The 20,484-nt window shown below is 53.7% G+C and overlaps 1 protein-coding gene across 12 annotated transcripts in view; it reads right to left on the minus strand.

The window, feature by feature from the left end:
- The window catches only part of TNS1 (tensin 1), a 216,240-nt gene that overhangs the window by 19,281 nt on the left and 176,475 nt on the right, over nt 1-20,484 (minus strand). For 4 of the 12 annotated variants that reach the window (XM_070772002.1, XM_070771986.1, XM_070772045.1 and 1 more), the window contains 5 exons: nt 17,743-17,939; nt 16,809-16,884; nt 11,777-11,869; nt 10,531-10,569; nt 2,676-2,874 (listed from right to left, as the gene is read on the minus strand). In XM_070772002.1, the coding sequence (XP_070628103.1) occupies nt 2,676-2,874; nt 10,531-10,569; nt 11,777-11,869; nt 16,809-16,884; nt 17,743-17,939 (604 nt within the window). Of the gene's footprint in view, nt 1-2,675; nt 2,875-10,530; nt 10,570-10,963; nt 10,988-11,776; nt 11,870-16,808; nt 16,885-17,742; nt 17,940-20,484 lie in introns of all 12 variants that reach the window. The other 8 variants (XM_070771996.1, XM_070771980.1, XM_070772009.1 and 5 more) reach the window with 6 other exon arrangements.

Consider the following 20,484-nt stretch of genomic DNA (forward strand, 5'->3'; position numbering starts at 1 on the left):
CTAATGGAGCAGGGTGCATTACATGGCATTGAGACTCCCATCATTAGGAGCATTTAAGCAGAGGCTGACCAACCTCTTAATCTGAATGCTGTGGAGGAAATTTCCTCCACTGGGAGGTTAGATTAGATGAGCTCAGAAGTCACTCTCAATTCTAAGACTGATGAAATTCAGTTCAGAGGGCACTGTACCTGGGAGAATGGCCACAAAGGTTTTCCTCTGAAATTAAGTACAAGTCCATACAGGAGTACAGGAAATGGCCTGTAAGTTTGGGAAACCTGGATTCTGTTTTTTAAAGTTTTCTCAATTGATATTTTCAAACTGTGGTGCTGGAGAAGACTCTTGAGAGTCCCTTGGACTGCAAGGAGATCAAACCAGTCAATCCTAAAGGAAATCAACCCTGAATATTCATTGGAAAGACTGATGATGAAGCTGAAGCGCCAATACTTTGGCCACCTGATGCGAAGAGCTAACTCATTGGAAAAGACCCTGATGCTGGGAAAGATTGAGGGCAGGAGGAGAAGTGGGTGACAAAGGATAAGATGGTTGGATGACATCACTGACTCCATAGACAGGAGTTTGAGCTAACTCTGGGGGATGGTGAAGGACTGGGAAGCCTGGCGTGCTCCAGTCCATGGGGTCACAAAGAATCAGACATGACTTAGCGACTGAACAACAACACAGAAAATGAGGCAGGTGGGTTAGATGGCTCTGATTCCTTCCAGACCCAAACTTCCTCAGTGACGTGGCAGCAGAGACAAAGGTTCTCAGGGACCGTGCACAAACATTTGGTGCAGGGAGGCAGCAGGCAGGCTCGCACAAGGAGCCCTTGGGTGGGGGCTGACAGTGGGGCAGCAGGGTGGAAGGGTCCTGACAGAAGCCGATGCACCAAAGCCTGCAGCCGCAGACTAGAAGGAGTTTGGAGGCTGGCAGGCCCCACCCTGGGTTGGCTCAGTTAAGCTCAGGTCCCCAGGGTGATGTGAGGTGGGAGGGCCAGGCAAGAGCCAAGGGCAGGGAGAAGGTCAGGGCCAGGCCAGGACAAAGTCTACCACACATCCCAGAAGAGGCCAGAATGAAACACCACTTCAGTACAGAATAACCTGGATTCTGAGAAAATGGGGGGAGGGAGGAGATGGGGACACGGAAATGGCGTTTTGGGTGATTAATCCTGGAGGCTTCCTGAATCTTACTGTGGGAGGAATTTGAGTGAGAAAAAGTGAAAACTCCCTAATGTCAGGACTTCTTGGATATCAGCAAGGGGGGCAAGAGGTGAGGAAACTCTCCTCTCCTTTAAAAGAAGAATGTAGCTCCTGCCCAGAGGCAGACCTTTCCCCAAGTGGAGCCCTTAAGAGGCTGGGGAGGGGGCCAGGTGGACTCGGGGTGTGTGCTTGGTTTGAAGTTTCAGATTCTTAGAGTCCAGAAGAAAATTGCCTCTGCTCACCCGAACCTCCCGCCCCAACCTGGGTCGGGGAGCACATGGCTGGATAGTTTCCGGACTCGTGGGGACCCAGTCTGAGAAGGGGAGTGGACGTGGGAAGGGATGGTTGGGGAAGACGCCCCTACTGGGGGGTGGAATTCTGGCTGGTGCAGGCCTCCTCCCCACCTGGCACCCTGTGCCCTACCTGGGCTCATCTCAGAGTCCCTCTCCTATATCATCTTCCTGTCTCCCCATTATAAAGCCTATGCCCCACCCCGCCAGTCGAACAGCTTCTCACTGCACCCCAAACACAGGAGCCTCCCTTTCTGGGGTCCTCTCTGTCTGACTCCATAAAATGTCAGCCGCCCATCCACCAAGACATCCCTCCTCTAACCCCACAGTGACCTGACCCCCAGACCCCACGCCCAATACCTCCACACCCCAGTCCTGTCCTTGCTGTGCTGTGAAGGCCCTCTCCCTCCCCTTCACCTTTCAACCCCTGCTCATCCTCTGGCCTTAGCACAAATACTTCCTGGACTTCCAGCCCCCAGAGACCCTCTCTGCAGACTAAGCCAGAAATAACGGCCTCTTGCTCAGAGCTCTTTGCTTACACCTCTGCTTTGAGCACCTCTAACTGCTGCTCTGTGATGGGGGGATGGGGGGTAGGATAGAGATGTGGACTCTGGAGCCAGACACCTTTGGTCCAAATCCTATTTCTGCTACTGTTTAGCTGTAGGACCTTGAATAAACTACTTTAATCTCTCTCTGCCTCAGTTTCCTCTTCTGAGAAGTGGGACTACTACTACTACTTACCTCGTAGGACAGCTGTGAAGTTTAAACAGAAAGCACTTAGCAAAACGCCTGGCAAATGGGAAGCACTCACAACATAGTAACTATACTTGTTCGATTTTAAATTTGGGGAAAGGAGGCTTCCTTGGCGGTCCAGTGGTCACAACTCCACACTTCCACTGCAGGGGGCACAGATGTGATCTCTGGGGAAGTAAGGCTCCCGCATGCCGCATGGTGCAGCCAATAAATAAATAAAAACAAAAGTAATACATCTGAGGGAAGAACTGTGCCTGGTTCATCTTCATACTCTCCCCGGGGAGTTGGCACTCAGGGGGTGCTCTTGCCATGCACCCCAATGAGATGGTTTCCCAAGGGCAGCACCCTGGATGTGACTTCTGCCCGTCCATGCCCTAATCAGATCCAGGAGGCCTCATCCATGCTGCCCCGGGCCTGGATTCTCCTCCCCACTTACCTGTCAGCACTGAGGATGGGGCTGCTGGTGGAGAGGGGGCTAGGGGAGACAAAGGAGCCTCCCAGGGTCCCAATCCTCAGGGGTGTCTCATGGCCATACGCCTGCGCAGCTGGGGCGCTAAAGCTCTTGGGCTCAGGTTCCTGAGTCCGGGGCCCAGCCACCGCCGTTCGTACCACCGACTCCACGTAGCTCCGGGGCTCTGGAAGGGGCGAGGGGACAAGGACTGAGCATGGATCCAGGGGGTGCAATGTGGACCCCACCCAACCCATGGGAACCGGCCTCCCCAGAGCCTGTGAGGGAAATCCCAAAAGGACAGCCAAGCAGACAAGGGGCACGTCTCTAGGGCTCCTGCCTGCCCAGGTCCATCCTTTTTCCAGCATCATGGACAAGCCATGAGAGCCCCCAAAGAACCTTTAACTAGAGCCTTGTTCTGAGAAGCTTCCCAGAAAGGGACCCCAGAATACAGCCATCACAGAGTCCTCCTTCCTAGAGCTGGGACACTCTCCTTCACTGGTGGCCCCTCTAGCTGAGCTTTTCTTCCCCAACCCTGCAACGCAGGTCCCCAGGCCCTTCTTGGCTTCCCAGGCACTGCTGGGGTCTGGGCTCTCCGTGGACCCCAAGATCCAGCCCAGCCTTGCGTCTCGGGATGCTCACTCCACCCCACACCCAGAGTCCAGAAACAGGCTTGCTGGCCTAGCAACAGGCCTGTGCGGGTGAGTCACACCCAGCCCTGCGTGCCAAGACACACCCATCCACCTTGCCTGACACACTTAGCATGCCTCCCGAGACTGACATCATTATCCCGCTTGGTGTTCAGAATGGCCCGAGAGGAAGGCTGGATGGGGGAGAGGGCGGCAAGTGCCAGAGAGGTCACAGTGCAGGTGAAGGCGCCGAGGCCAGGAGACTGAAGGGGCTGGAGGCACAACCAGACCCAGGTTTCCTGTGCCACCCGCCCCACTGCCATGCTGCCCCCAACTGCCCTCCATCTCGGCCTCTGGAAGCCCCTCCGCAAGCCCCTCTACCCCACCACTGCAAACTAACTCGCCATCAAACAGAAAGAAGAAGCAGGACACTCTCGGCTTCTCCAGGGACAGATGGTGTTCCTGCCACCTCCAAACCGGGCACCGTTCCCGAGGACGTCCCAGGAGGGACGTGACCTGAGCACACACCAACACTATGCCCACCACAATTAGGGCAACCGCTGAAACCAGCCTGAGAACTGGAGGAACGGCAGAGTCCGTGCAGCCCTGGGGTGCAGGGAGGGGGCCAGTCTCTCTCACAGCTACTCAATTCTACTGTTGTTATTGCGAGAGTAGCTACAGTACAGCAATGAACATGGCTGTGTTACGATAAAACTTTCCAAAAACAGGATTTGGCCATAGTTTACTGGTTCCTGATGTAACATGTCTTCCCAGCCCAGAGAGGTGGAGCGATTCGCCCCAGAACACACAGCAGCCATAGCTACCATCTCCCGACTCCTGGTGCTGGCTCTGGGTGGCTGAGAGAGGGGCCACCAAGCCTCATGGGACACTCCGAGCTGGCTGCTGCTACTCAGAGCTCCAGCCCATCAGCCAGAGAAGAGCCAGCTCCACAGACTGTCAATAACAGCAGAAATAGCAAACAACTACATATGGAAAGTAGAATTTGGAGAATGTAAGTATCCTGTCTGGGCCACACAGTAGCAGGTGACAGAACTGGCCTAAGAACCCCGTGGTCTGGCCCAGAGCCTGCTCTTGGGCCCTGCACATCCCGCCAGCTGAAAATCAGGGGGATCGACAATTTCAGTGTGTCTTTAGCCTTGGGGGGCCGGCTCCACACCCTGGGGCAACTCGAACTGACAGAAAGGGACACTCAGAAAGGAACTCACACCCACAGAAATGGCAGCTGAGACCCAAGGCCAGAGCCTACCTTCCGGCCCATCCCTCACCTCCCGGGGTCACTCTGAAAATTCCACCTGGACGCCTCCAGGCTCCCAGCTTCATGCTGGTGCCCGCAGCGCCCAGCACCCTTCTCTCCCACCCAGAGGTGGCAAGAGGATCCATCTGCCCCCTGGCTGCCCCAGGCTCCTCGCTGATCTGTACTCACAGCGCCTGGCACACATGACTCCTCAGTGAGTGTCTGCTTCACAAACTAGTAGACGCATGACCTTTACCCTCTGCCCCCTAGCTCCCCCCACCACAGAGGTACACGGTGACTAAGACCTAAGAGGCACACATTCGTTTCTCTCCTTCCCTGGAATTCTTGCTGACCCCAAAAATTCAAGCTAAAATGCCCGAGGGCGAGCCCTGAAGTCTGTGGCCCTCTCCACCCGCCGTGTCCTCCGGATTCATCCCCCAGCCTGCTCTGTGTCCCTGCAGGCCAGCTTTTATTCACAGCATCCACCGGACTCCCAGGCTCAGGGCTCCAGAGGGCCCTGGCCTTTGGCAGCTGGCGGGTAGGCAGGACTAACAGAAGATGGAGGTGGGTGGGGAGAGAGGGTCAAAGTTCCAGGGCCGCATCCTCCACCCAAGATACCAGCTCCAGGGGCGGGCCCTCTCCTCCAGCTCCTCCTGGTTTCTTCAGGCCTGGAGTGAGGATGGCTCCCGCCTCCTGCTCAGGAGCACTGGGGGAGGTGCTTCACCATCCCTCGTTGGTTTGCCCAGACCATCTAAATAGTCCATTAAACCCTCTTCAGTTGCCCCATTGGAATGAGCTGTTTTCTGCCAAGACCTGACCCATACAGTGGGTAAGCAGCTCACGTTATTGGATCAGCACCCCATCCTATTAAAAAAAAAAACAAATACACAGACCACTTCTACCATCGGTAAAATCTAAGTAAGGCCACCCACACCACCCCGTCCCAGAGTCAGGACGGAGCCAGGCCTGGGACCACAGACACTGACTCCCGTCTGCCCTGTTTACCAGGAGTCAAGGCCATGTCCCCACTAACTGCTTTTGACCCAAACGTAGTGTCAGGAGCCTGAGTGTAGTTTGCACAGAACATTGAAGGGACAGTATGTTAGAAAGTTGGAGATATCAGAAAACCTGAGACGGCTTTAGGATAGCCACATTCATAAAGCATCAGCCTCAGGAGCCCCATCCTCACACCCATCAGATCCTCAGCTACAGAGCAGCTTACAAAGGAGCTCTCAGAGGACTCAGCCTCTGAACTTGAAGACAGGACCACTCATCCAGGGAGAAGTACCCACAGCGGTTCCCACCACGTTTGCAGTTAACAGCTCTGTGAGTTTGGGTGGCCAACTAGCCTGGGGGCTCTGCTCAGGGGCTCCCAGCCTGTGGATTTGAGACCCAGCCCTCCTGGCCCTGCCGTCACTTTACTCTCCATCCTCTTTCTTGGTTGGCTGCCCTTTCCTGACCTCCCAGGACCAAATCAGGATAGAGACTCCCTCAATCTCTGTTCCTCATGAGCCGAGAGCAGGAGGGACCGTTTGGGAAGATACTTGATTCTGAGTCCAACTTCATAACTGTTCAAAACCAACCTTGAAGGACAAAATAGTCCATTTCCCCCAAGTTTTCAGACTCAGATTCCGTATTGAAAATACCCTCTTTCCCTATCTCTTCCCATTTTCCTCTCCTCCCCACCTTAGTACAACATACAACGTGTGAGCTCCCTGTCTTTCACTTACTGGAAGGGTGACCAGGGACAGGCTGCTGAACCTTTCTGGGACTCTGTTCTCTCGTCTGTAAAATAGGAATGAGAACACCCACCTGCCCAGCCTGGATCAAGTGACAGGAGACGAGAAAGTCCCTCCTAGTTCCTTCTTGCTAGCTCCAGCGCCAGTTTACCAGGGCCCCACAGCTGCCTGCTGGTGTCTGCCTCCCTCTACCCCCTCTCCTACTGTTTTGCACACTCTCTCCTGCAGTTTTCTCCTCTCCGCCAATCCTGGAGCAACTAGACCCAGAGGCAACGGGGACTCGGAAGGGCAGGAGATGTGGGGCCAGGAGGGTGCTTCATGCAGAACATTCCAGGAGCCCAAACCCATTCCAAGAGGCTGTTGGAGGCTGAGAGCAGCTGGACTAGAGGCTAAGTGACTTGGCCCCACCAGGCTGGGGGCGCTGTCAGCTCCTGACCCACACCCTCAAGTGCATTCTCTGCCTGGCAGAAAAGGTCTTTTCCTGGAGAGAAATGGCCTGCCTGCTCCGAGTGAAATGAAGACACGCAGATGGAGAGAGGAAAGAAGTAAAACTTCTGAGGCCCAAACCAGGAACTCAAAAGTTGGAATTCCAAACTCTGAGACTGGGCCACACGGCCCTCCTCTGAGTTCCCATCATGCCCTGTTCCTCCCCCAGCTCAGCATTTCTACCTTGTGCTGAAATATCATCCTGACCAGCCTATCTCACTCATCTTTATGTCCTCAGTGCCTAGCACAGGACCTGCACAGAGTAGGTGCTCCATAAATCTGTGTTGCACAGCACCCTCTTAAAATACCCAGAGGGCACAGTGCAACTGTCACCGAGGATTTCAGAGCAGGAGGGATCCCCAGAGGGGCCATTTCTAATCTGCCGTCTTCCTTTGCGCCAAATGCACCCATCTAATCATCGGAACAGACAGAACCTCAGCCGAATGTTCCTTGTTCCCATTCCTCTAGGAAAGAAGGTTCAGCCATTTCTTTCCCTGTTTCCCTACTGGAAGATCCTTGATGTTGACCTCATACCTTTACTGCTATGGGCTTTCTTCCTCTGCTTCTTTCATGGAGAAGGGTACCCTGTACCCACACCCAGTAAAGACACTGTTCATGCTTAGAGGTCATACCCCGTGCAATCCATGGAAAGCGGCATACACTCTCAGCTGTGCATGGAGAAGGGTACCCTGTACCCACACCCAGTAAAGACACTGTTCATGTTTAGAGGTCATACCCCGTGCAATCAATGGAAAGCGGCATACACTCTCAGCTGTGCCCTTGATCAGCTGTCTGGGCATGGACAAGTCATTTGACATCCTTACACGTCATCTCCTCATCAGCAAACTGGGGCTCCTACCACCTTCCTCTCAGCGCTTCTGTGATTATTTACGTAAGATGATTGTGACAATGACCCACAAGGTCGCATCCCTGCCTGCTGACCCTCGCTCTGTACCACACTGCCCCTTGCTCCAGCATCCAGCTCCTCCCTGCTCTCACTTCACTGACCTTGCAATTCATGGGGGGAAAAACTGCTATTCCTCCCACCCCAGGGCCTTTGCAAGTGCCCTTTACTTCTACCTGGAAAGCTCTTCTCCCATCCCAGTGTCACTGAGTTAATGTCACTCACCCTCTTCAGCCAGGGTCTCATAAAAACTGTATCTCTTCACTTTGGAGCACTTATCTCAAGAATTCTTGGTGATAATTTAATTATGTCACCGGTCAGGCATTTGTTCCATGAGACTAGGAACCACAGTACTGCTTATCATTATATCCCCAGAGTGCCTGGCACATAGTAGGCACACAAAATATTATTGAATCAATGAAGAACAGAACAAATAGATGTAAAGCATTTAGCATGGCACCTTGAACAGAGCACTTCCCTAAAGTCTTTTTTCCCCCCTGAATAAGCCTACTGGTTATTTTTCCTTATAGGCATTTTTTCTGAATTCACACATATCAGCAGGGCAATCAAGCAGCGCTTCAGAGGGTCAACAAAGAATATGCTTTAGTCTGACCCAGAAGGTGATGCATGAGTCAGGAAAAATGGAACCAGCCACCCACATCCTTGGCCCGTGTCCCCACTCCAGGTCAAGACAACAATTCCGATGCCCACGCTGGAATCCCAGGGCATGGCGCCTGGAGGCGGGAGGAGGGTTTTGAAGTGGCCACTTGATTAGGAAACAGGAGACCAGTAAGTCCAGACTAGCCCTGCTGCCTCTTAACTGTGACCTTGGGCAGATGCCTATCCCCACCTCACAACACGGACCTCAGGTCCACATTCCTGAAAACGATGGCTGCAGTAGAGTGGATCCCTAAGAACCTTCCCTGCAGACTCCATGCCTCCAGGAGAGATGAAGGAGGGTCAGAGGGCTCGGGGCCTGTACGTGGGGCCTCATCACTCATCAGGAGCAAGGGCCAGGTGTCAGTCCCATTCTGTTGAAGTGTCATCCCCAAGTGAGGAACACAGAGCCAGGGCCTGTCACCCTCAGACCTTCCCACTGGAGACTAAATAGGTCTCACCAGTCTGCAGAGGTCAGCAGCCACAAGGACAGCTGAGAGCCTCCTAGGTGGATGGGCTCCTGGAACACAGCACATGAACACTGGCTCTGGGCCCCAGCTGATTCTAGGCTCCTGGCGAGAACCAGCTGCCCACCCCCAGCCTGGGGAAGGTCCTCCCCCGGGTGTGAGGCTGGCCAGGGGTGAGAGCCCACTGTAGTTCATCCCATTCTGGGATCTGTTCTGGGGGGCTGCCTTGTTCTGTACCCCCAGGCAGTCTGGCATTGTTGCCAGTACTCTGGCTGGCTAGCAGTGGGTAATGTTTTATGGAAAACTCCAGCCATCTTACATGGGTGATGACAGATTCAGAGGGGTACAACCCATGCCCACTTTGGGGATAGAAAATCAAGGTAGTGAGTGCAAAGGAAGTGGGAAATGGGCTTAAGAATCAGGAAGAAGGAATTCCTTAGTGGTCCAGTGGTTAGGACTCTGCACTCTCACTGCTGAGGACCTGGGTTCAATCCCTGGTCTGGGAACTAAGATCCCACAAGCCAAGACGCGCCAAAAAAAACCTGGATGGAGTCTTTAAAGAAACCAGGCCATACGGACCCAGGGCCCAGGTGGGAAGTCAGAACATCTAACACATCCAAGCTGGGAAGTGCTCAACAACCACCTCGTCCAACCCCCTTCCCCCGCTTCACCAGGGTAGAGATGGGGACACGGAAGCCAAGGCCACCCAGGCCAGCATCTCCCTCCTTTCACCTGCTGCTCTGAGTCATCCTTTGAATTCTGTTTCTAATTAGTTAAAGGCCTTCAACCAGATTACATCCCCTCTCTGCTTCTCCACGTACAAGGCTGAGTTCATTTAAATCAGGGGTTAAGCCAGGACACAGACATGCTAACCAGATACTGTCACAACTGTGCATGGATGTCCCAAGGCATCTGTGTGTGGCAGGGGAGCTGGGGGGAGGGGAGCCGAAATCCATAGCTTTTTTAAAATCTCCCCCAGTACATCCAAGATCCTAGAAAGACAGACATCCTACTATCTGTGCTGATAGGAAACCGGGCAAGGGCTTCCAGAAGGCAGCTTATGGTTCCAAGACAGTGGCTCTGAACCAGGAGCAATCATCCCCCCAGGGTCATTTGTCATGTTGCAAACATTTTGATTGTCATGACGGTGAGTGCTACCCACATGTGTAACAGTAGGTAGAGACCAGGGACGGAGCTAAACACCCTGCAGGGCTCAGCACAGTCCCCACAACTAAGAACTGTGCGGCCCAATTATCGGTAGTGCTGAGGCTGAGAAATTGTGCTCTGAGCTGTACATGTGGGGCCACACCCAGGAAACGGGATAGGAGCCCCCAACATCTGAAGGGGCTGCTGCACCCCAGGCAGGTGGGCGGGAACGCCTCCCGGGGAGGAGCATTTTGTCAGCAAGGCGGCACCGCACTCGTGCCTGGACCCTTGGCCACGCCTGGACCCGTGCCCTGGGGCTATGGGCACCTCAGTCAGTATCCAGAATGGTAGCTGTCACCAGAGTGACAGCTCATCACCCCCCTGATCACCCATCAGGGGGTGGGGATCAGGGGGGCGTGGCCTATGCGCCGGGTCACATGAGACCTGATCAGAGAAGAGCGCTACCCACAGCCCCCCCAAGCCAGGCAGAACCAATGGAGTGAACGGCCATTCCTGGACACGGAGAGCAGGAAGCAGTCACACAGCAAAGCCACACTTACCTTCAGAAAGCTCTGTCAGCACCTTCCTCTCATCCTCCTCTGAGGGAAGATGGGAAGAGAGGTGAGGAGGAAGGAGAGGCAGGAAAGAGAGGCAGGGGACGGAGGGGAGAGGAAGAGCAAAAAGGAGAGAGAGAGATGGATTAACAGGGATTATTTCCTGAGAGACAGAGACTTCGTTGAGAAAAGGGGTGAGGCCGAGGCAGAGGCAGGCCCTCCAGGGCGCACAGGTAAGACAGGGCCTCGCTTTTGGGAGCAGAGGCCCATGTCCCTGTTACAGCCCCCACGTCTCAAGCAGGAGTGTGCTGGCCTGGTGACAGGCAGCCCCCCACCCGGTGACTCCGTGTCCCTGGCCATGCAGACACGTCCTGAGTGGGAGGCTGTGCCCGACTGTGTGTCTACGTGGCTCACACCTGTCATGCCACTGCCCACCTACCTGGCTGGATCAGTCTTCTGGGGACTAAAGAAAAGAAGCAAAGTTGGTCCCCAGAGCCCCAGTCCAGCCCACACCAGAGTCTAGAGAGCAAGTTTCTGGGCCCAGCCTGTTGGAAACGGTCACTAAGGGCCCAGGGTCTCTGCTTTCCCTTTCCCAATAAGAAGAGGAGCTGGGGAATGTGACGAGGTATGAACCTGGAGTGTGTGCGTGCATGTCTGCATGTGTGTGTGAGTATGTGTGCATGCATGTCTGCATCTGTGTATGTGTGCATGTCTCTGTGTGTGTGCATGTCTCTGTGTGTGTGCATGTCTGCGTGTGTATGCACATGCATGTCTGGTTGTGCATGTCTGTGTGTGTGCACATGCATGCCTCTGTGTGTGTGCGTGTCTGCATGTGTGTGTATGTGTGTGCGTGCATGTCTCTGTGTGTGTGCATATCTGCATGTGTGTGTGTGTGCACACGCGCGCACAAGCACCTGGACTCTGAGGCATGGGAGCCAGGCTTCCGGCAGAAAGTTAACCACCTCCAGGGAAACAGGGCATGCCTCCAATCCCCGACGTCAGAGGATGCTGGGAGTGGTGCTGACTCCATAAGGCAAGGGCGGGAAGTCTCCATCCCCCTCAACCCCTGAACAGAGAGACCCACCCAGGCCTGACCTCATCATGGACACAGAGCCAGGCTGCCACCTTGTTTCCAGAAGAATCCCGAGAACCCACCAGGCCTGGGCCCTGCCCAGGACCACAGGCGTCCTCCAGCTCCCCACCCCACCCTCTGGCCTCCCCAGCCGCTTCCCTTCCTGCCAGAGTCACTCACCACCAGTGGGATGCAGCAGGATGTCGGCTGGGTTGTGGGGCTTCAGGCCCAGAGCAGACAAGGGTGTCTTGGCCAGACCTGGAGGGGAACGCACTGCACCGGGAATAAGAGAGGAGAGCTGGGAGTGAGTGCGGGTGGAGGTGTGGGGAGAGGACCCCTCCTGAGTGAGGGCATGTGGGGGAGCGGGGTTGGGGGGGCAGCAGGAAGCAGAGCAGAGGAACCAGCCCCGCCCTGGTGGTGCCGGAGCGGCTCCACTCCCCACTCCCGTCTCCTGTGTTTCTCTACAGGATGAAGGGTAAAAGGAGTCAGGAAACAGCCTTGCCCCTCACCCTCCAGAAAGTCATTTCTATCCCTAGACCCTGAGTTTCTTCCATATGGTCCCTCCACACTGCGTAGTTATAACACACACACTAGTTTCTTGGGCACCCTCTGACTTGCTCTGTATCACTCTCTAACCTCTCCTCTCACATTCCCTACCCTACCCCCAAACACATACACACACACACACACAGAGATGGACTTAAAGAAAGTGCAGTATCAAGATGGTACAACCTGTAAAGGACAGAAGGAGGAGAAGAGATCACCAGCAGAACCAACCCTGAGACCCCAGGCCAGTCTTTAGCCACAGGTCTTTGACCTCCAGCCGAGCAGGCCTTTTGCAAGCTCCAGGAAGAGAGAATTTCTCAGCTGGGAGCTCCCTTACTTCCCACAAACCACAGTGTTCTAGAAGAGGGAAAAGCCCCATCTCTAAAATACGTGGGCAAGACCATGACCACTCTGCACAAACCCAGGTCACCTCCCAAGCCACCTGTCTGGGTTGGAAGTGTCACATAACACACAAGGTCAGAAAGAGCAGTCAGGCTTTCTCCCATCAGCCAAGGACGTGGCTGGACTCCAAGCTGAGCTGAAGGTTGTTGCTCTGCCCAGTCATAAGATTTCTCAGTGGCAGCTGCCACGTCTCCTAACCCACCTCTGAGGAGAAGTAAAGAAATGAGCTCCGTGTCTCCTGTTGCAGCTGTCAGGACCCTGACGAGCCCACAGCTGTGGAGGACAGGCGGTCATAGAGGGCCACCAAAAGCCTAAGGCTGCCTACCCCACCCCAGTGGCCTCAACAGATGAGCCGTGGCCCTTGGGTGCCCAGGACCCACACAGCAACTCCAGGACCCTCCCTGGCATCTCCTCCCTTTCCCAAAAAGGCAGTGAGACCTACAGGAAACTAAACTCCCAAAATATAATCTTCCAATGAAAGCAATTTAAATAGCTTATTTGTGATCCCCTGGAGGAGGACACGGCAACCCACTCCAGTATTCTTGCCTGGAGAATCCCCACGAACAGAAGAGCTTGGTGGGCTACAGTCCATGGGGTCACAAAGAGTCGGACATGACTGAGCGACTAGGCGCACACATACACATTTGTGCACACGCTGGGGTATCCACAGGCGTCCCTGGGAACAGAGAGGCATCACAGGAGTCCAGATGGTCGGCCCGCCCTACACTCTACCCTCACTCGGCCCTGAGATGCCCAGCAGATGATACAGCAGAGGGGACGAGTGTGTAGAAACACACACATCCAGGCAGGGGGTAGGTCTAGGCCTCCATGCTTGTGTGTGTTCCTCTTTCTCTCTTTACACACACAAACACACACACATCTTACAATAGACGTTTATCAGCACTTAGCAATGTTTGTCAGACAAATGATTTTGAATGTAATTCATTATGGAAGAATGAGCCCAGCCTCAGAGACCACTGTCCGTGGAATGACCAGGAAGACTCTGGGCCCATAAGGCTGCCTAGTGGGTGCAGCAGAGGTGCAGGTGAACGGGATGAAGGGGACGAGGGGACGGAGGCAGTGGGAGGTTTCTCTGGGCTTCCCTCAGCACCTCCAGCTCTCTCATCACTCCTGCCCTCAGTGCCCAGGCATCCAGCCCTTCTGCTGAGGCAGACATGTGGGTGGCCCTGAAGCTAGGCAAGGCTTGGCTTCCCCAGAGAAGAATTCCTTGCATTTCTCCGCCTCTGTTTTCTCTCCCAACCCTGTGCATGGAGGAAACCTCTAACTTATTCTCTCCTCCCCAGGCACCCGGGGCTGACCCAGGGGAGGGAGGGAAGAATGGGAACAGAAACATGTGGTAGAACCAACTCTAGCCCAGCCCAGATGGCTTCATCCCAGACAGGGTGATGGCCAGAATCCTGGCTGTTTGGACCCACAGGAAATTGGAGCAAGAGTGAAGGTGATGGGGCAGGGAGCTTCCCAGATGGCTCAGTGGTGAAAGAATCCACCTGCCAAGGCAGGAGACGCAGGTTCGATTCCTGGGTCGGGAAGACCCCCCAGAGGAGGAAATGGCAACCCAATTTAGTATTCTTGCCTAGAGAATCCCATGGACACAGGAGCGTGGCAGGCAACAGTCCAGGGAGTCACAAAGAGTCAGACACGACTGAGCATGCATACACATGCAGGTTGGGGAGTTAAGACCAGGGAGAGAGATTCCAGGAGTCTGAAGCCTTTTATAAGGCTAGAGAGCTGTCTTGAACAGACTGCCCTGGGCTTTCACTGTCCAGTACGGTAGTCAGGAGCCACACGGGGCTATGGTGCATCTGCTGTGTGTCCAGTCTGAACTGAGGTGCCATATGAGTGTAAAAACACACAGTGGATTTCAGACTTGTATGAAACAAGAATGAAAAATATATCTTTATGTTGATTACATGTTGAAATCATACTTTAGATCCTTAGGGTTAAATAACAGCAAAAAAAATTTTTTTGGCAGCACTGTGAGGCTTGTGGGAATCTTAGTTCCCGGATCAGGGATTGAACCCAGGCCCTCGGTAGTGAAATCACAGAGTCCTAAACACTGGACCACCAAGAAACTCCCTAAATCATACCTATTATTAGAATGAATTTCACCAACTTCTTTTTAGATTTCTTAAAAAGATTGTAGGATAATATTCTCATTAATCGTTTTATTTCTACTTACCTATAGAAATGATAATACTCTGTGGATATTTTGAGTTAAATTAAAAAATCATCACAATTAATTTCTCCAGTTTCCTGTATATTCTTTAATGGAGCTGTTAGAAAAGTTTCTAGTGCAAACAGTTCATGTTATTTTTCTGCTGGACAATCCACTCACAAATTTAGCTTCCTGTATGTCCAAGATACCCACTCCAGTATTCTTGCCTAGAGAATCTCAGGGATGGGGGAGCCTGGTGGGTTGCCGTCTATGGGGTCACACAGAGTCAGACATGACTGAAGCGACTTAGCAGCAGCAGCAGCATGTCCAAGATGGACTTTCCAGGTGGCTCTAGTGGTAAAGACCCCACCTGCCAATGCAGGAGATGTAAGAGACATGGGTTAGATCCCTGGGTCAGGAAGATCCCCTGGAGGAGGGCATGGCAACCCACTGCAGTATTCTTGTCCAGAGAATCCCATGGACAGAGGAGCCTGGCGGGCTACAGGCCGTGGGGTTGCAAAGAGTCGGACACGACTGAAGTGACTGAGTACACGGGACGTGTCCAAGATGGTGGCCAACCTAATTTTGTTGGCACAGAAGGCAAGCACTGGTGCCACCTTCCTCCCCCTGGCAGGACAGCCAACCACCAGAGAACACATGGCCAGCTCCAACTCTGCTGTCCTCACCCTCTACCCGTCTCACCTGGATGAACGAATAGCTTGGGTGGACCACCCCCCCAGTCTAATCCTGGAGCATCACCAGTCTCTTCACCTCTGCCAACTCAGGCCTCTTACAGGAACCCTGAGTCCTTCACAGCCTGGTATTGATCCATCACCACTTTCCCAGGTCTCCTCCAGCTCCTCTTCATGTCTCTTCTACCATGAAATGGAATACTTCCTCTCTCCTGGCTCATTCAGGTTTTCTCATTGTTTGGAAATGTCTCTGCCCTTTAGGGATCTGCCACTCTAGTGAGAACATCAAGAAAGACACAGGCTAAAGGCTCCTGTCTGGAGGCCAAGAGATGCATTGGGCATATGGTCAACCTGAGGGTTCTGAGCCTTTCTTTCCTTGGTGAAAACTAGAAAGTGGAAGAGGTGCCTGGATGCAGACAGAAATGGGAGTCAGAAGCAAGAAGGTCCAGGGGTTACTTTAGGATGTTTCTTTAGGATGGGGGATGTTTTACACATAGGATGCAAAGACTCTTCAGTTCAGTTCAGTTCAGTCACTCAGTTGTGTCCTACTCTTTGCAACCCCATGAATTGCAGCACGCCAGGCCTCCCTGTCCATCACCAACTCCCAGAGTTCACTCAAACTCACATCCATCAAGTCGGTGATATCATCCAGCCATCTCATCCTCTGTTGTCCCCTTCTCTTCCTGCCCCCAATCCCTCCCAGCATCAGAGTCTTTTCCAATGAGTCAACTCTTCGCATCAGGTGACCAAATTACTGGAGTTTCAGCTTTAGCATCATTCCTTCCAAAGAAATCCCAGGGCTCATCTCCTTCAGAATGGACTGGGTGGATCTCCTTGCAGTCCAAGGGACTCTCAAGAGTCTTCTCCAACACCACAGTTCAAAAGCATCAATTCTTCGGCGCTCAGCTTTCTTCACAGTCCAACTCTCACATCCATACATGACTACTGGAAAAACCATAGCCTTGACTAGACAAAGTAATGTCTCTGTTTTTGAATATGCTATCTAGGTTGGTCATAACTTTCCTTCCAAGGAGTAAGCGTCTTTTAATTTCACGGCCGCAATCACCATCTGCAGTGATTTTGGAGCCCCAAAAAATAAAGTCTGACACTGTTTCCACTTAGCAACTAGCAAACCATAATATGGGAGTCCAGGGACCCCAGAGTAGGTCAGCCTGGATCCCAGGATGCAGCTGCTGCATCTTAGATGTGTGAGTGTGGACAGCAGAAAAGAAGTGAAGAGAAAAGAGGTGAGGAAGGGAAGCAGAAGCAAGATGAGCCATAGGGATGAGAAGCTGCAGATTCTGGTCCCACCCAACTCTGCCAGCACTCCCACACTTGGGAAACCTACACAGGCCAGAAGGACCCAGGGAAGGAAGGCTGAGGGTGGAGTTCTTACCCCCACTGGGTGGTGGGCTGGTCGGAGAGGTTCCCTCCATCTCCTCAAAGGCTTCCTTGTAGCTGTGCAGATGGGGCTGCATAAGGAGAACAAGGGAGCAAAGCCGTAGTCATAAGCCTGAGGAGGAGTTTCCAGTTACCAGCCTAACCAATCATCCTTTCCAGTAAACACAGAGGTCAGAGGCAGATCCTCGTCACCTGTGGCCCCAGCGACTACTTGCAGCCAAGAGAACAGAAAATGGCTGATTGCAAGGCAACTGTCCAGCAGTACCTGCCTTGGAAATATTTCACAACAGGGCCAAAGAGAAGGGACGGAAGGCAGGAGAGAAAAGATGTCCAAAAGCCATTTATGTCCAGAAGGACCCATTAACCTGGGATTTTACCAAATATGGACCACTCACATCAGAATCTTCCAGAATCAGATTCCTGGGTCCCACCCCAAGTCTAACAGGCTAGAATTTTTACAGGGGAACTTGAGAATCTACATTTTTAACAAACTCCCTGGTGATTGTTACACTCACTAACGTTTAAGATCTACTTCCTCAAACTGCTGAACTGTCTCAAAAATACAAAAATTTTGACACTGAAATTAGATCTATCTCCCAAGTAAACCCTACATCCAGAAAGGGTTCAAAAACAGTCTGTAGGATCTGGCTTGGAGTCTAGAGTCTGTGGTCACCTACATCACACCAGGGTCCTTTACCACTCAAGAAGGGAACCTCAGTCTCCATGTTCATGGAAGAAGTAGGGGAATAAAAGCTATTTAAAGAGGGAAATTGGCTCCTGATTCCACAAACCAAAGAGAAGCCCTAGGCTGAGGATGCAGGGAGGAAAAAAATACTGAGTTTACTGACAGGTCACCATTACTCAGATGACAATCAAGTCCCTCAATAGTTAAGGTGGGCTCTGCTACCCTCTGTGGCCCCAGGACTCACCTCTTTGGGTCGCCCTCCAGGATTGAGAGCGATGGTAAGAGCCAGCTCTGGGGAGACACATTGGACAGGCGAGCGAACCCCAGGGCTACGGGGGGATGTGGGTTCTGGTGACTGGTTCTCATACTGCCCATCACTGGCAGCCCGCTTCCGGAGAGGTGCTGGGGGCTCTGCAGGCTGCTTCTCCCGAGCCTGCACCCCTGGGAGGAATGGCAGGGCAGAGAGGGCGATGAGCAAAACGTGGGGGGAAAGGATCAATCCGCCTAACTCCCCTAGAGGAGGCAGTGCATCTTAGCTCAGGGGGGCCAAGCTGGAGCTGGACTTGCCTCCCCTCACACCTCCTCCCCCCAGACTCCCTCTGCCCACACCCCAGTTTCTCTGCTGGGTGGGGGAATCTGCTTAGGTTGAGCTGGCCTTCAGCAGGAATCTCTGTTCTGCACAGGGTTGGGGCCCAGAGCACAAAGGACTGATACAAGAAACAGATGTCAACTTCTTCCAAGCCCCGGAGGCAGAGGGCCAGAGCTTCCAGGCAAAGGAGGGAAGGTGGAGGGAGGAAAGACAGTCTCCAAGGCAACTGCATCAACCAACACGCAACACCAGGCCCATGGGGAAGGACTTGGAAAGACTGAATGACGCATCAGCTTGCAAATGGTGCTCCCGAGAAGAAACCCAAGAAATGACTAAGACCTGTCACGATGTCCCAGCCCCAGCTGGCCCCTGGAATACTGCTGGCCTTCTCTGGGGTTCCCCAACCCTCCTCCATTCAGTGTCACTCTGAAACCTCCCACCCACTTCCTGTATGCCCACACTTTTCTTGCCCCAAAGATGGCCCAGGTTTCCAGGCTGCCCCAGAGCAGCAGGCAAAGAGCCTGCAGACAAGTGCTCCCTGTGCTTTTGTGTATTTCCCTCCTATTCCCCAGGCCTTAACCTCACCATCCTCCCTTCCCACTCCCTCTTCCCACAGCTGGGCTGCAGCACGAAACCCATTGCCTCATTGAGCTGGCTCCAGAATCCTAGAAAAGTTACTCCCTTGGGGCCCAGAGGCCATGACCCAGCCTGAGGGTGGGCCCCTCATCCTCACTACCCTGAAGAAGGAAATTCCAGCCCTGCCTTCGCCACCACCCGAGAGGGCAGGCGAGGTGAAGAGAGGTGCTGGGACTTATCAAAGGTCTCGTGAGACCCTAGCTACACCAGCCTCAGGCCAGCACTTGTGGGCCGACCGACCACCCCATGGCACACGTGCACACGCACACACCAGACGGCCTTAGCAACGAGCCAGCACAGCCAAGCAGAAATCACCCTCCATCAGACTGCATTGTCATCTACCCTTCACGGGGGGGGTCTGCATGGCCCCAAGAATCCCTAGCTCCCGCCTGGCACCGCCATTGAGGCCACTATGAAAAGCACAGGCTGAGAAGCCTACCTACTCGTCATGAACAGCAGGCTGCCAGCTGCCAAGTCTAGGGACGGATGTACACACTCTCACACACACACACAAACACACACACAGTCACTCCAAGACGTGCACTCAGACCAGCCCATAACTAGGAGCCTCGTCTGGAGAGCACTTGCAGATGCAGAAGGTCCCCGGTTGCGGTGGTGTCCTGAGTTTCCACTGCCAGCTCTTCATTCATCAGAGGCAACCTGCCTACCAGCTCAACCAAGAGAAAAAAGAGCCTCGGGTAAAGACCGTAAACCAGACTCACAAACCGCCCTACTTAAAACAAATAAGCCCCTTGCCTCAAAGAACCCTTATTTACAGAAGAGAAAAGTAGGGGTCGCACCGTCCTAACCAGGGGCTGCTATGAAGATCAACCTGAATGGAGACGGGGCACACCTCTGAAGGGCTGGGCAGGGCCCACTCAGGGACCCTGGGGCAACCCCAGGCTCTCAGCCCTCAGAGAATCGGTTGAGGGGGGGGTCCCCTACCCTCTCTCACACTTCCCCCACCTCCACCAAGCTCCCTTCCCCGTCGAGCCTCCCCGAGCGGCTTGGTCCAGAGCTGCCACTAGTTTCACTCCTGGCAAAAACATTAGAGAGAAACAGACGTAGCCATTGATTTTCTAATAATAATTGTGACAAAGGAGGCACATTCGGAAAAGGCTCCCGGGGCTTTGGAACTAAGTTCAGCCCCAAGGTTAAAAGAAACGCATTAGGGCTGCACTGAGTTCCGGCTCGCCCAGCCCCACTGCCTCCCTCAGCCAGAGCCCATGTCTTTGCAAGGGGCGGCTGATGTCCTTGTTTGGGGATCCGATGTCTGCCCTTGAAAAACAGGTCTGCTTTAACTCAGGGCCCTGACTCTCCTGGAGGGACACAGAACATTCTCCTGAATGCACTCAGAACATGAGCTCCATGTTCAAGGGCTGCAGAGGGTTGCAGTGGCCCAGAGAGGAGGCTAGCCCATTGTGGGGAGGGGAAGCTTCCAGGCTGTGGAGGGTGTGAGGTCTAACTCAAGGCGGTCAGACACTTGAGAGCAATCCCACCTCTTCTTCAAGCCCCCTCTCCACCACCACCAGAGTGGGACCAGCTCTGTCCAGAGGCAGGGGGATGGACAGGCTGCCATCCAAAGCATAGGGTCCTGCAGGGCACAGCCCCCCTCTGCAGAAGAGGGAAGCCCCACATTCCACTCCCACGGGGACAGACCCTCTCCCGCGGAGTGCCCCCCGCAGCCCCAGTGGCCAGCCCCGGGGCCTCTCGCATTCTCTGAACACAGTGTGCCACTGTTGTCCGCCTTGGCAGGCCCAG

This window comes from Bos indicus, chromosome 2 (assembly GCF_029378745.1).
Source record: "Bos indicus isolate NIAB-ARS_2022 breed Sahiwal x Tharparkar chromosome 2, NIAB-ARS_B.indTharparkar_mat_pri_1.0, whole genome shotgun sequence".
Lineage (NCBI taxonomy): Eukaryota > Metazoa > Chordata > Mammalia > Artiodactyla > Bovidae > Bos > Bos indicus.